Source organism: Triturus cristatus, chromosome 6 (assembly GCF_964204655.1).
Source record: "Triturus cristatus chromosome 6, aTriCri1.1, whole genome shotgun sequence".
Taxonomy (NCBI): domain Eukaryota; kingdom Metazoa; phylum Chordata; class Amphibia; order Caudata; family Salamandridae; genus Triturus; species Triturus cristatus.
Window position 1 is genome coordinate 1740531483 of NC_140589.1, and position 13910 is coordinate 1740545392.

Consider the following 13910-nt stretch of genomic DNA (forward strand, 5'->3'; position numbering starts at 1 on the left):
TAGCATAAACAGTGACGCCAGCCAATGGAAAAGAGGGGCGGGGGCTTAACCTCTTCTATGCCCATGACGAGATAGTCTCGTCATGGAGCACGGTTGCGCTGTGCCCATGACGAGACTATCTCGTCATGAACCCCGCCCGCTAATGTAACGCCCGGCACAGGAGGGGGAAAGGGCGGGGCACTGAAGGGGTTAAAGCCCACTAGAGAAATCTCCTCTAAATCATTAAATCTCGCCAGCGAGAATGCGCATGTCTGCGCAGTCTTACGCCAGGTGAGACCTAAAAACGTTCTCATTTACATCACTGATAGCTCTAACTAACACAAATGTGAGACCGATTGCATTGCAAATGCCTGTTTCAGTGAAACCAAATCACCCACTCCCTCCTTGTTTCATCGACCTGCCCCACCCCCTGCCATTGAATTTGATAGCGTTTTGTAACTCCTCCCAGGGCCACTGTTTATGCGCCCCCAAAGCAACCAGATCACTTGCTTTCTAATTCAGCACTCCCTCTCCTGTGATGTCACTGCTGTACCTTGTGCCTGCACGTTGAAGAAAACCTGGCTGGGCTTGCACTTACACAGTACGACAGCTGCAAAGTGCACTATAATGTATCCAAAAGTTTCAGCACACTGCCTTTGAGTAGTGATTTATTTTCAGCTGCTCTGTGTTTATTTCCCAATTCTTGCCTCTCCCCAGAGAGTGGCCGGGCAACTGTCTTTTGCCCCTGACCTTTACCTGACCTCTTAACCTACACAATATAATTCTACAGTTCGGTGTATCCACACAAATATACATTCATTGTCATGCAAATTAATGCTAATATTACCCTATACAACATTCCTTTAAAGCCAGACCTATTGACATTGCGTGTTAAACATGAGGCTAACCAACACATAAAGTTGTCAAGTGGCCAGACTTTATAAAAAAAAAAAAAAAAAAAAACTTCGTGAGTGAAGTGTGGAATTTATGAGCGAATAAACAACGGATAAACGTAATGCAATAGGGGGCGCACGAGATGAACAGTGAATAGAAGCAGGAGATCGGGAACGGAGGAAGCAGAGCAACCTGTGGATTAGAGCGAAGGAGGCGCGAGAAGATCTTGAAGCCGAGGGAGGAGGCGTAGACTTACAGCCTGCCGGGAAGGGGGAGAGGAGGGGGCCCGCCTGCCGCGGACAGAGGGAGGAGGCAGCCGCGCGCCCAGAGCCGCGTGTCATCGCTGGGGAGGAGTACGAAAAGAAGAGGAGGACGGAGTACGCTGCTGCAGAGAGAGCGACGCCCGGCCGACTGCAGAGGCGGCAGCAGCAGCGCAGCTCCGCCATGGGGAACCGTGTGGCCCGGGAGGACTTTGAGTGGGTGTACACCGACCAGCCTCACGCAGACCGGCGCCGTGAGATCCTGGGTGAGTGCCGCCCTCCGGGGCGAGGGTAGGCAGGATGCGCCACCACCCCGAAGCTGGGACGGGCCCCAAGCCAAATGGCAGCTGCACCCAAAGTAAACCGCAAGCTCTCTAAGCGCTTGTGGATTCTAGGAACTTCAATACCTGTTTTTTTTTTTTTATTGCTTTCTGGATCGCTTGTGGTTTGAAAGTTGTGCAACATTTCTGTCTCTCTTGCATGTTGACTGTCTCTCGCGTCTTCAACGTGAATAACTTTGCACCTACATGTTGTTGTCACAGCCTCTTCTTTTCCACGTTGTCACATTGAATGATCCAGCCTGCCTCTATCTCGATTGTCACGTGCGCTCCCTCATGGAGTCATTATTGTCACACTGCTTTTTGCCTGTGTTGCTACTGACGCCCTATTCCTGTCATTGACATGTTCTTTTGTTCACATCCCCATTCTTGTTGTCACATTCATCACAATGAACTAGGTTGTGGCCTTACGGCCAGAGCTGCCGACTTTGGAGCTGGGGAACCTTTGGATCCTCGGGTCGGCTCAGCATCCTGTGATTCTGGGCAAGTCACTCAATTTCCCCGTGCCTACCAAAAATGAATGTGTCCTTGTGTAATGGTAACTGGTGCCCATGTAAAGCGCTCAATACCTTCGGGGAGCGCTATATAAATCTGCACCCCAAAAAACACCCCCCTTCTGGAAGCTCGCCGTTTCCATGTTGTCACAGCCTCTCCATGTGTTGGTCCCACTGTGTCACATTTCACCTACATTCACAACCTCCCTTTCCCCTGCAGTCACGTCTTCGTGATATTTTCCCAGACCCACCCCGCCCTCAAGTCTTTCCCTCAGTTTTCATTATTGTGAGCCCCTGCTGTCACGTGTCCTCATTTTCTCAGGCGGCCTCCCACCCCTATGCTGTCGCATGGCCCACTTGTCATGCCCTGTCAAAGCCCCCCGCCCCTCTCATGCGCAGTCAGGCGGTGCTGGGCCTCTGCACGTCGCCACCCAGGGCTGCAGCTTTGCCCCGATTGCAATCTCTAGACTGCCTCGGGAGAGCAAAATAAACACGGCGGCGTGAGGCCCTGGTGTTGGGGCTGGCACCGGCTGCGGCTACCTACCGCACGACTGAGCCCCGGCCCCAGCCGCCCAGAGACGGCTTATCGGTTCAACCGGTGCCCGGCCACATCCTCTGGTGCCTCACACGGGCCGGCGGTAGCCCCTATCACCGGGGCCTCGCGGGAGGGTGGGCAAGGCCCGGCAGTGTGCCCGTTAGCTACAGATGTTTGTAAAATGGCGGCGCACTAAGGGGCTGCGCCTGCGGGAATCCCCCCTCTCTACGGGGGGCATGGCTGCGCGGATAGTTATGTAAATAAACTTGATTTTCTTCTCTTAAATACGGTGTGTTCTAATGTGTACTATGCGGGCATGTTCTCTCTTACTGACGATAGCGTGACTGCGGTTGGCAGTGTTTTTTTTTTTTTTTTTTTTTACTTTAGCCAGTCACGAGCGGCCTTGGCTCAGTTTCCTTTTCCTCCTTCCTCCCAGGGCCGTTTCCGTTAGATCAGCAGCCCCCTCCCTTCCGGCTGGAGTATGTAGTCGTTAAACTGAGTCGCGTCACTCGCATCAGTGTGTGTATAACGGCCACAGCGGAGATTTTCCTGAAGGCAGTGCGAGTTTCTTTCAGAGGGTCGAAGTATTTTCAGAATACTCCTCTTCTCTCCCCCCCCCCCCCCCCCCCAGTATGAATTTGGGTACAGTTCGGCTATATGGAGGCATATAGAATCTTCTCAATTGACTTAAGCAATGTTTTTTTTTCCCTTCTCTTCAGTTTCCAGACATTTATTGTCTGTCTGAATTTGGCGCAAGCGTATTCAAGCAGTCCAGGAAAGGGTAGATAGAGCCTTTGTAAAATCCCTGATACGAGAGCGGTTTGTTGGAGGGAGTTAATCCTATTCCTGCATAGCACTTTATTGCAATTCTGCAAGCTTGGTATAGAGCAAGTCCACTGTTTTCCCGTCCTGTTTTAACCTCTTTTTTAAAAATTTTAATGCACCTTAAAAAGCACTTGCAGTTTTTGTCGCCCAGCATTGTATTTGTGCCAAAATATGGAGTCTGTTTTTAATTCCATAATGACATGCATATTAAGACTGGTTACTTAACAGATTGTTTTTACTATTGCACATTTCTTTTTGATCTCCAATGACACATTTTATGCTTTGTGAGGATGTTTGTGTCTTTTTATATATTGTGTACTTTTTATGATATTGAAGATCAAGATAAAGTTATCACAAATACTTGCTCATACAATCCTTGGGCTCTGCAAAGTGCACAGAGCAGTGGTCACCTATTCCAGTTACAGTTGTGATTCTGTGAATGTGTGGGTAGGGTGACTCGTAAACTTTTTATTTACGTGTTTAGGCTACACCCATTTTAGGGACCCCCCTCACACACCTTTTTCATCCGTATTAAAGTCCTGAATAGGCCTTTTGCCGTTCCATTGTAGGCTGCTCACCCAGAGAGTATGGGGCTCCAACCTGTTAATGGAGACTGCCTACCACTTTACTTCTAGGTGAGACTCCAGCCTGCCCACCAAGAGAAGACTACCGCCTCCCTACTCCCGTACTTATTCCCTGAGGTGAGGGTTCAGCCTTACCTTCAACTAAAAAACAGTTGCTGCCGGCATGACTCGCAGGGGGTCAATTTAATAATGTAAAAAAAAAAGTACCTTCGCTTCCGGTCCTGCGTCACTTCTCCTGCTCTCTCTGCTCACAGGAAGCAAAAGCAAGCAACCTCCCTCGCCTCCCCTGAGCCTATCACAACGTTGCAATGGCAGCGTTGTGATTGGCTAGGATGCCGTCCGTTCAGGCGTCTAGGGGGAGGCTGTTTTCTCCATGCAAACAGGAGAGTGCTCATGACTGGTTTGGTCGGCCCTGGGGCCAACCAAACAGCTAGCGCCCATAACATTGGGCTAGCCACTCCTCCCCGACTTGCCCACCCCCAACCTAACCCTTCTGCTTTCTCGCTGTGCAAGAAGCAGAAACATAAAATGGTATTTTTACCATTTTATGTTTCTGCTTCTCGCACTGCAAGAAAGCAGTGGGGCGATGCTCCTCCACCCACATGGAGGAGCCGCCCCTGCTAAAAAGAGGACACTATCCTACCCCCTGACAGAGAATAAGGCTCCAGCTTGTCTACTACCCCTGTACTACTTCTGTGAGGTAAGGATCCAGTCTGCATTCTCCCGCACTCCCTCCTTAAAGTGTGGTGGGAAAAGAACGTGAAATCTCTCCACTATTGTGACACAATGTCACAGATGTGAAGATTTTGACAACACTTTTTTATTGGAAACGCTAGTAGCAAAGTCAGTGAACACAATGCAAGAAAGCACATCATGAATAAACATGGAAGCTTGGATAGCCAAAAACATTCAACTGGTTACCTGAACATATCGGGCATTCAGTAGTACATTAACGTATTTATTAATTAAGGAATTTTAAATAGCGCGGGCCAGACCCGAGGGTATCGGAGCGCTTTACAACATTTTTAATGCAAGAGTCACACAATAAAGCAGTAGTATACATATTGGTTCGGAAGTCCTAGCATACTGTGTCACATTAAGGTAAGGAAGTCCTGAGATAACCTTGTTGGGTGCACGTTGTCTTGGGCTGAACTTCTTTCAGGGAGGAGGGAATGAGGCAAGGGTCGGGGCGCGGGGAGGAGGTAGGTCTTAATGAGACAGTGTCAGGGTGCTGCAGAGTGCAGGCTTGTGTGCTTCGTTGGCGGCTGTCGGTTCGGGAGGGAACAGTTGAGGAAGAGGTCTTTTAGGTGTTTTTTAAATTTTACGAAGGAAGGGATAGTCCTGATATCCACTGGGATGGAGTTTCAGATTTTGGGCTCGTTTCCGGCGAAGGACAGGGCAGCATTTTTTTGTTTGCTCGTTTTCATAGGGATGAGTATTAGTGTGTTGAAGTTCCTGAGGTTCCTTGTCTTACCGTCCGTCTTTAGTTTGGAGGCCAGGTAGTTGGGGTTTCCCTGTGTGCGGGGCTTTGTGCGTGAGGCAGGCAGTTCTGAAGCTGGCACGCATTTAGTCTGGGAGCCATTTTAGTTCTCGGAGTGCGGGTGAGATGGGATCATATTTCTTAACTCCGGTGACCATTCAGGCTGCTGCATTGAGAGCTGTTTTGAGAGGAGCTAGGTGGGATTTTGCTGTGCCAGTGAGGACTGCATTCCCATAGTCTAGTCTAGATGGCACCAGTGATTGAGTGGCTTGTTTGAGGTCCTTGGGAGGGCTGAAGGGTTTTATTTTGTTGAGTAGCTTCAGATTGAGGAAGGCACTCTTTGCGGACTTCTGTAAGTGTTTGGCCATGTCAAGTTTTGGGTTTAGAGTGATTCCTAATGATTTTACGGAGTTAGCTAGAACGAGATTGCCGTTGAGGGCATCGATTTTGCTTTAAGCCATTCTACGATTTGAGGGTTCTCTTCTTTGTTGGAAATGAGGAGGTTTTTTGTTTTATCTTGGCTGAGTTTTAGGTGGTTTATTTGATAGCCAGTGTTGGACTTCTTTTAGAGTGTCGTTGAGTCTCTGAATGTCGTCAGTGGAGGAGGTTTCCAGATAGATCTGGGTGTCATCTGCATATAGGTGGAAGGGGATGTTGGCGTTTTTGAGTAGAGTGGCGAGGGGGTTCCATGTATATGTTGAACAGTTGTGGGGAGAGCACCGAACCTTGGGGGACACCCCCTGCTGACGGGGTGTAGGTCGGACGTAAAGTTTTTGATTTTTTTTTTAATCCTTTGGGAGCAGTTGTGTAAGAAGGAGAACCAGTGTAGGACCACCTCATCTACTCCAACCCTTTCTTGAAGAGCCTTAATGAGTAGATTGTGATCAACCGTGTCAGAGGCTGCCGATAGGTCCAGGAGAATGAGTAGGAAGCATTGGTCAGTATCGAGAGACTTGTGAATATCGTCTATGACGTTAAGGATCGCGGTCTCGGTGCTATAGCCTTTTCTGAAGCCCGATTGGTAGGGATCTAGAAGGTTGATGCTGTCCATGTGCTGAGTCAGTTGTAGTAGAATGCACCTTTCGAGGATTTTGGATAGGAGGGGGAGATTAGAGACGGGTCTGAAGTTGTTCAGATAGTTGGTGTCAAGGCCTGGATTTTCAGTAATGGTGTGACTTGGCCGACTTTGAGGCAGTCTGGTATGGCGCCGGTTCTCAAGGAGCTGTTTATGATCATGCACCAGAACAGGGCTAGGTAGAGTTTCAGCTTTTTAGTCCATTAACTCCTTAGATGTACCAGTGACATTTCATCCCTTGTATAAATAATCCTTACGGAGAGAGCACTTCCTCTTTGTCTACACTTTAAAGATAGATAACCGTCGCAGTGAACAACATGCAATGAGCAAAAACACAGCAACTACTGATTTATGTTTTCCTGAATCCCGAAAAACATCCTCCCAGGATTATTCACCTGTGTATTCTCCCCAACTTTATCCAGAAGGTTTTTATTGCACTGCATGTAAGAAAGAACATACCAAAGTGAAAGAGAGACATATGGTGCGATAATCTTTGCCACAGTGTCTTTAATAGAATCTAAACCTCCTGTCACCGTAATGGGGAGTTTTTGTATTTGGTCCTAAGAATGGTGGCTCAAATATGACTTGTTAAACGGCTAACTACAGTATACCATGAAGCTTGGGCAATAGGCTTAAAATAATACATTTTAAAAGTTGATTCCTTAGACCCGTCTGCCGCTGCCATAGTACCATCTGAGCATCCTAACCTTGAATGTCATTGCCCCTCTTAGAAGAATGTGCTCCAAAAACACGGGGAGCTATTCCAGCCTTCCCCATAATCCATTTCACTCGTCTGACCAAGGTAGAGGAAATGAAAGCGAGTAAATGCTTTTTCAAATAGATATTTAACATTTGTATAGCTGAAGGAGGATGGAAGCAGCAGTCTGGACCACATACATTTTTCGTTCCATATCAGCCCCTGCACCCCCTCCGCCTTCTAAGGGATAGACGACGGTAAACCTCCTTCCACTGTCCCCAACAAGGATTAATATCCTCCTCTGGGAGCGTGTAATGGCCGATGAGTCTGAAAGCTGATAGAGGGAGCTCTAACTTTGCAGGTTATGGCAAAATCACAATTAGTTGAACACCTTACTCAAATTTTGCTAGGCCTTCTCCAGTAAAGCAACAGTGTCCACGGATCTAGTGATATCCTGAACAAACAATTCACTGAGAAGATGCTCAACTGCTGCTCCTAACTTCTTCTCTTCAGTTATATTGAGATCAATGTGCATAAGTAATGTCTTTCTGCGTTTTGCTGAAATAGATTAATTTGCATCCGAGGATGCAAATTGACATTTGTATCCACCCTCTTACGACGGGAAGATCCAAAGGTCGATTGGCTGCAGCAGTTCCTCTGTGATTCCCATGATCTGAGTCAGCAAACCTAATAAATATAGAAGCTTATACTGGCAGACCCAAAAGACTTAATCCGTCTCTTTTTCGGGTCCTTTCCTTTCTTTAATAAGAAGGTGCCAGGTCATGATCCTTCTGAGATGCCTCATACGTATATTTGCACTTAGGTAAGCATTTTCTTCCTTCTCCACTAACACAAGGGGAAGCTCCATCACAGTGTGATTTATCCTGAGCGTTTGTAGAACATAGGGGGCAGATGGGAGCGGAGCCTTTCTCCCCTCTTATCCCAGAGGAGACCATCGTGCAACCCTCACACCACTCCATGCCACCTCCAGAGGCTGGTGACATTTTACGAAGTTAACGTGCAAGTACTAGAGTTGAATTGCACTAAATCCAGGGGACTTAGTCAATCTCATTATCATGGAAAATCGGGGGAACAGTAACTGCTTCTACACATAAAGCTCAAGCACAGACAAAAAGTTGATTTTACATACCGATGTGGGGACTTGTCAAATGTTACAAAACGTCCTGGTCTTTATAGTGAGCACAGTTCTTGTGTGGGTGTTTGATGTTTTTCTTAGCTTTTAACTATTTAAGAAAAAATAATTTGGCTGGATTGGTGCATTATGATGTTCTTACAAATGGTAGAATTGAAAAATGTTACACGGAATTCGAAGCCTAAGGGATTAGAAGAGAGCTACCCCTTCATGGAAGATGTATCTTAGTGGCTCAGACAGCACAACTACACCAAGTTAATGATATCTTGTTAGTTTAAAATGCAGACATATATGTATTTATTTATTTTTTGCAGTTTGTTTCAGTTTACATTTTTCTGTTGACACAAGTACTTTAGAAATTGGTGCTCTTTATACACAAAGTAGTGGTTGAATTGTGCTGTACAATTTTCAACATACAGCTACAAAACATGGCATTCTGAAGGCAGTTCTAAATATGTACAGAAGGCGTGTTGTGCTTAAGTGCATGCAGTAAGCTAGGTTTCAATAGAATTGCTACATATGAACTAATTTGTGCTTGCATGTTCTATATCTTCTGCACTTTATAATGTTGTGTTTAGTATCTTTCACCAACTCTGAAGAGCAGACTCTTGCATGCTATTTGAGAAGGCCCTAGTCTACTGAAAAGGGATTTTAACCCCATTTAGTTTTAGGTCCGGCATTAGAATACCAAGATATTTTGATTTTAATAAAAATATAAATACTTATTCACACTTGCATATAGGGTCTTTCGTTCATCCCTCTTGATCCACTGACCTGTTGCAGTTTTGTTTAGGAAACGGGTCAGAACACTGTCATCATCCACACATAAAATAGTCCTCTTTAATTTCAGGGATTGGTGGGGCATGCCCTTTTTTAGAAGCAAAAATAAATACATAAAATCCTTTTAATTTTCGTGTGAGAACCCAGCAAATAGATGGCGTGCAGTCAATATGTCCCCTTACGGCATTTCTAGAGCGGGGGGGCACAGGGGCCCTCCAGATATCCCCCTGAAGGCGAGCTGCACCCTCCTGCAGGTTGACTCCTTTCTCCCTCATCAGAGGCCTGTCCTCCAGTGAATAAAAGAGACTTCGTTTCAGAATACGACCCGTCTCTCACTAATGCTCTCTCCTCCGCACAGGCGTGGCACAAATCGGGACATTCTGCCTGATCGTACATTATGAAAGTAAGAATTCTTAGGTAGTTGGTATAGAGAGATCATCTGCGTCCAGTGTCCAAACTGTTCTTTGAAGGTCCTTTTGAAAAACTGAAATTGTGAGACCTGTTTGTGAGTGGGAAGGACATTCTAGATTTTAGATGTTTCCAGAAAATGATTGTTCTCTGGTATTTTTGTATGCATCCAAATTCAACCGTGTCCTCTGGAGATATTTGCTCTCACTCGGGATTTTGAGCATTCTGTAAGGCAACTGGGGGAGTAGAAGTGAAGGGACTTGTAAGTATTACATGATGTTTTATGTCTATTCCGATTCTAGTGGGAGCCACTCCGTGCAAGAAGAACTTCAGTGATGTTATTGAATTTCTTTGTAGCAGATATGAGGTAGGCTGTAGAATGGAAAACCATATTGAGATGTCAGGCGTGACTTTGCAAGGCCCATTAGTATGACATTGCATACATTTATGTAAATGTGCAAAAACTACTAGTTATTGCTCTGCAGAAGTTTAAAGGTCCGATTTAGATACTGAAATCCCTTGATGGTTTTAACTGGATTCTAGCAATTCTGGCGTTTGTGTTTAGTTTGTCTCCAACTTTTTCTGTAATGACTACTTATGTTCAATGAAAATTATCGCAAACTACTAATATTGGTTAGAGGCCACCCTATGCAAAAGTACCTGCATTATCTCCTCATTGAATCTTGCAATGTTGTCATCAGTAACATAACAAACGCTTTATCGGTTTGGAATACTTTACATAGGTAATACATAACAGCCATAGCTGCAGTGCTCCTGGCATCAAGGAAATAATATTGGTGATAAGTCTTCAATGCCACATGATGAATCACTCAATTATCAGTTTTACAGTATTTTGGAAAGTCATCCCTTTTTCACCATACATTTTATAAGTTATGAAAAAAGCCACATTTGTGTCTCAAATGCAGAGTTTTACATCTTGGTAGAAATATATTAATTTAGCCAAGCAAAAGATTATATATTTTAGCAGGCTGAGCTGCTCACATGTGAGCTACTAAAAGGTAGTTGGGGAATTATCAGTAGTTCACTAGTTACTCAATGGGGAAGCCTGTGTTAGACAATGAAGTCTAAAGATGAAATCCAGAATTTTGCTGACATGACCACCTTAGGTTAAATACCAATAGATATTAGTTTCTCAGACCATTTGGATTTCTGTGTTCTAATTTGGCGAGAGGGGCAATAGTTCGGTGTCAAGTTAGTATCTTGTGTTCGATCCTTGCTTAAGATAAAGTTTAAAATATGCACTTACAGTAATAAATAAAAGGAGATAATGTCCCAAAATGAGACTCTGACCAAAGCAGACTATCATATCAGCTAGCCTCTTTGCCACACTATTGTAGTGATTTGCTCTCAAAATCAGTCTGTCTATCCCTTCTCAACAACTGCCTTGGCGGGAATCCCCTAGTGACTTTCAAAGGACTCTCAACCGGTGGAACTTCAGTGACATTAAGTCCTCCTCCAGATACCTAGCTAGTTGTGTCTGCAAGGGCTCGACCCTACAAACCTGTGGAGCTCTTTGATTGTTAAAGGGATCCTTAAGTTAAAGTTGTCTAAAGTGTCCCAACGAAATGTTATTTTTAGGGGCATATTGTGAAGGTTAATAAGCATTTGCAGTGCAATAGGTCTCGCATTACCGAAAGTTTGCGCATATTGGCTTTGCAAATAATAATACATCGCCAATAGCTGAAAATCCCATCATTCATTGTGGTACGACAAATGCAGATTGATAAATGGCTTACTTGCAGTTTGAAAATTCTTTACCTGCCCAATTCAATGTACACACCTTTAAAAAGGCTTTTAAAACCGAGCGTAGAATTAAACTTCTCAGATGACAGCAAAAACTGCGTGTTCGCAGGGGAGTGGAATTTATGAAAATATCTACTTGTCCATCGGGCAGGTTGCTTCATAAATCTACTTGTCCTGTAACAAAATTCACTTGTGCCATGTTGTTTTGCGACAGATAATGGCAGCAATCTCATTATATATGAGCTCGTATATAGCCTCTCTGATTATGCCAGGGCTCATACCATAGTAGTGTTTGAATACTAGCAATCCCTTTATGTTGCTATGTTTCCGCAGATCTACATACTGGGACTGAAGGTAGTGGTAAACAATAGTTCCAGGGTTGGAGAAATGTTGTCAATTTACTCCTGACAATGGCAGAAGTAAACCTTCTTCCAGAGTTGGGGAAAAAGTGGTTGAAGGGAAATTAAACTTGCAAACACTCAGGTTTTCGCATGAGCAAATCTACACATGCATATATGCTCATGCTAAAATGCAGTTCACAGATATTTTCTAGGAGTACTATCTCTTGCCCTACTGCTGTAAATTCTTGTGAATCCACGAAAGCCATATTGCTGCCCTTAATGCAAGGACATATACCAAGGGTGCACTTTTGAGACTTTCTTTAATAATTGGGCCCCTAATTTGGTCTTGCGTTAACCATGACCTTTTGTGTTTATTAAATTTTTCTCTCTCTCTGTATCGGCTGGCTTCACGGTGAGTGACAGCATTCTGCTCTTTCACAAGGAGCATATCAGCACAGAAATTAGTTTTGTTCAGTGCCAGTAACTAATGTGGCAGTGTGTGCTTTTTTGAGACCATAAACAATTTTTGCTTTAGCTAATGTTTGTTATAATGGTGAGGGTCCGGCAGCTCTCACATCAATAAGGTTTTACAAAAACCATGCAAAAACAAGTCACGCATTGCCAAAACTAAAAAGCTGACCACCATTTCAGACCTATTGGCTTTGCCAATGCTTGTTTTTTGTTTCCCAAAATGTTATTGAAACTGGTTACACTGATTTTCTATATGAATATTTTGGGGAAATACTAGCATACATCAACACTTTTTACTAAATGATGCTGCAAAGAAATGGTACCTGAAATTTTACAGTAGTTTAGCAAAAAAAAAGTTCCCTACTTTCATTTTTTTAGTAACATTTTATATTGAAAGCAAAAACATCACTAATCTTGCTTTCAAGCTTCTGCTAAAATGTACATCCAATCAGAGAGCATTCTGGGAGCATTATGCATAGCTTCATATTGCTAAACTTTGAAACCGTTAGTACACATTTTTATACTGGAACCACTGTCAGTAGTGCAGTCAGAACTTGCATTTACTGAGAGCGCTCACCCTAATAATAAAGGCTTTCAATTAATGAACCATAAATACAAGTTTGAACAGCATTAACATATGCACACAAATATTAACTTAACTGCAGGCAGTGCCCTTCCCTGATCCTTAATGGGGTACTGCAAACTGGCAGCCAGAGGGTTTGTACTGCAGGGGGTTGGGCCTGCTTGTCCCAAGGACAAAATGCACATTAAAACTTGTTGCCCTTGACCCCAAACAATATGTCCTGGGCGTCGGGCTATCGGAATTCCACATCCCTGTGTTCGTATTGCAGGCAGGATGATGTTGGGGAACAGCTCTGCCAACTGTGGAACTAGAGAACCAGGTTTGAGTCCTGGAGTATGCTCATCACTGTGTGATTTTGAGCAAATCATGTAATCTCTCCGTACATTTGAAAAAAAAATTACATTGTGTAATATAATCTTGGGGCTCATGTAAATTGCTCCAGTAGTTCACTTTACATAAAACTGCATAATAACGTTGTTGTTGTAAGAATCCAGAGAGGCAAACAGCAGATCAGTGTTCATATGCACCCTTCAGGTTTAAGAAGAAAGTGATATCACTGAACTACAACTCCCAGCAGCCCATGAGCTCCTGTGCCAACAGGATCAGCAACGGCTGACATCGGTACCAAGTGGGGCTCTAACAGGCGCCGGACTGAAAAGTGTGGCTGAGCTTAGAGTTACAGGACCAATGGGCTGAGCGGGGGTTGTCTCCATGTAGAAGCCCTATGTTTACTTAGCAGGCCGATGAGGCGTTGGAAAAAAAATGGGGGTTGTAAACGATTGAGCGTACAAAGCTTTACTAAACACGTTTAGCATTGTATTAGTGTTGGCAACTAGCGATTGTACTGAAAGTACTCCTTAAAATGCAAGTGCTAAATTGAAAGTGCCCACCACAGTGCAAGGCTCTGTCCTTGCCTCGGGTGTTGTGAAGTGAACGCAAACTCTGGTGAATGCGCTCTCCCTGTTTCCTGACTTTGCATATACTTTGCATCAGTAGGAGTGCAGGAGACCTTAAACGGCTATCTACTCGCTAACTCAGTGGAGATAAATCAGCATGGATGTTGGCGCGTCTCCCAGCGTTTGTCAAATAAAAAATAACTTTTAGTAAACGAGACGCGTGGCTGCCATTATTTAAGATTAAGGATGTGCCGCGCTACTTGTAGTTCGCCGAACCGCCCTTTAGAAAAGCAAGGCGCAGCCGCCTATGTTGGTGATTAGAAGGCTTGTTGCGCTGCTTAAAAGATTAATAA

At 44.6% G+C, this 13910-nt stretch overlaps 1 protein-coding gene across 1 annotated transcript in view; it reads left to right on the plus strand.

Moving 5' to 3' along the window:
- The first annotated feature begins 980 nt into the window (after positions 1 to 980).
- The window catches only part of DEGS1 (delta 4-desaturase, sphingolipid 1), an 88233-nt gene continuing 75303 nt past the window's right edge, over positions 981 to 13910 (plus strand). Inside the window, exon 1 of the mRNA XM_085612997.1 lies at positions 981 to 1399. Coding sequence (XP_085469123.1) covers positions 1318 to 1399 — 82 coding nt within the window. The 5' untranslated portion in view covers positions 981 to 1317. The remainder of the gene's footprint in view (positions 1400 to 13910) is intronic.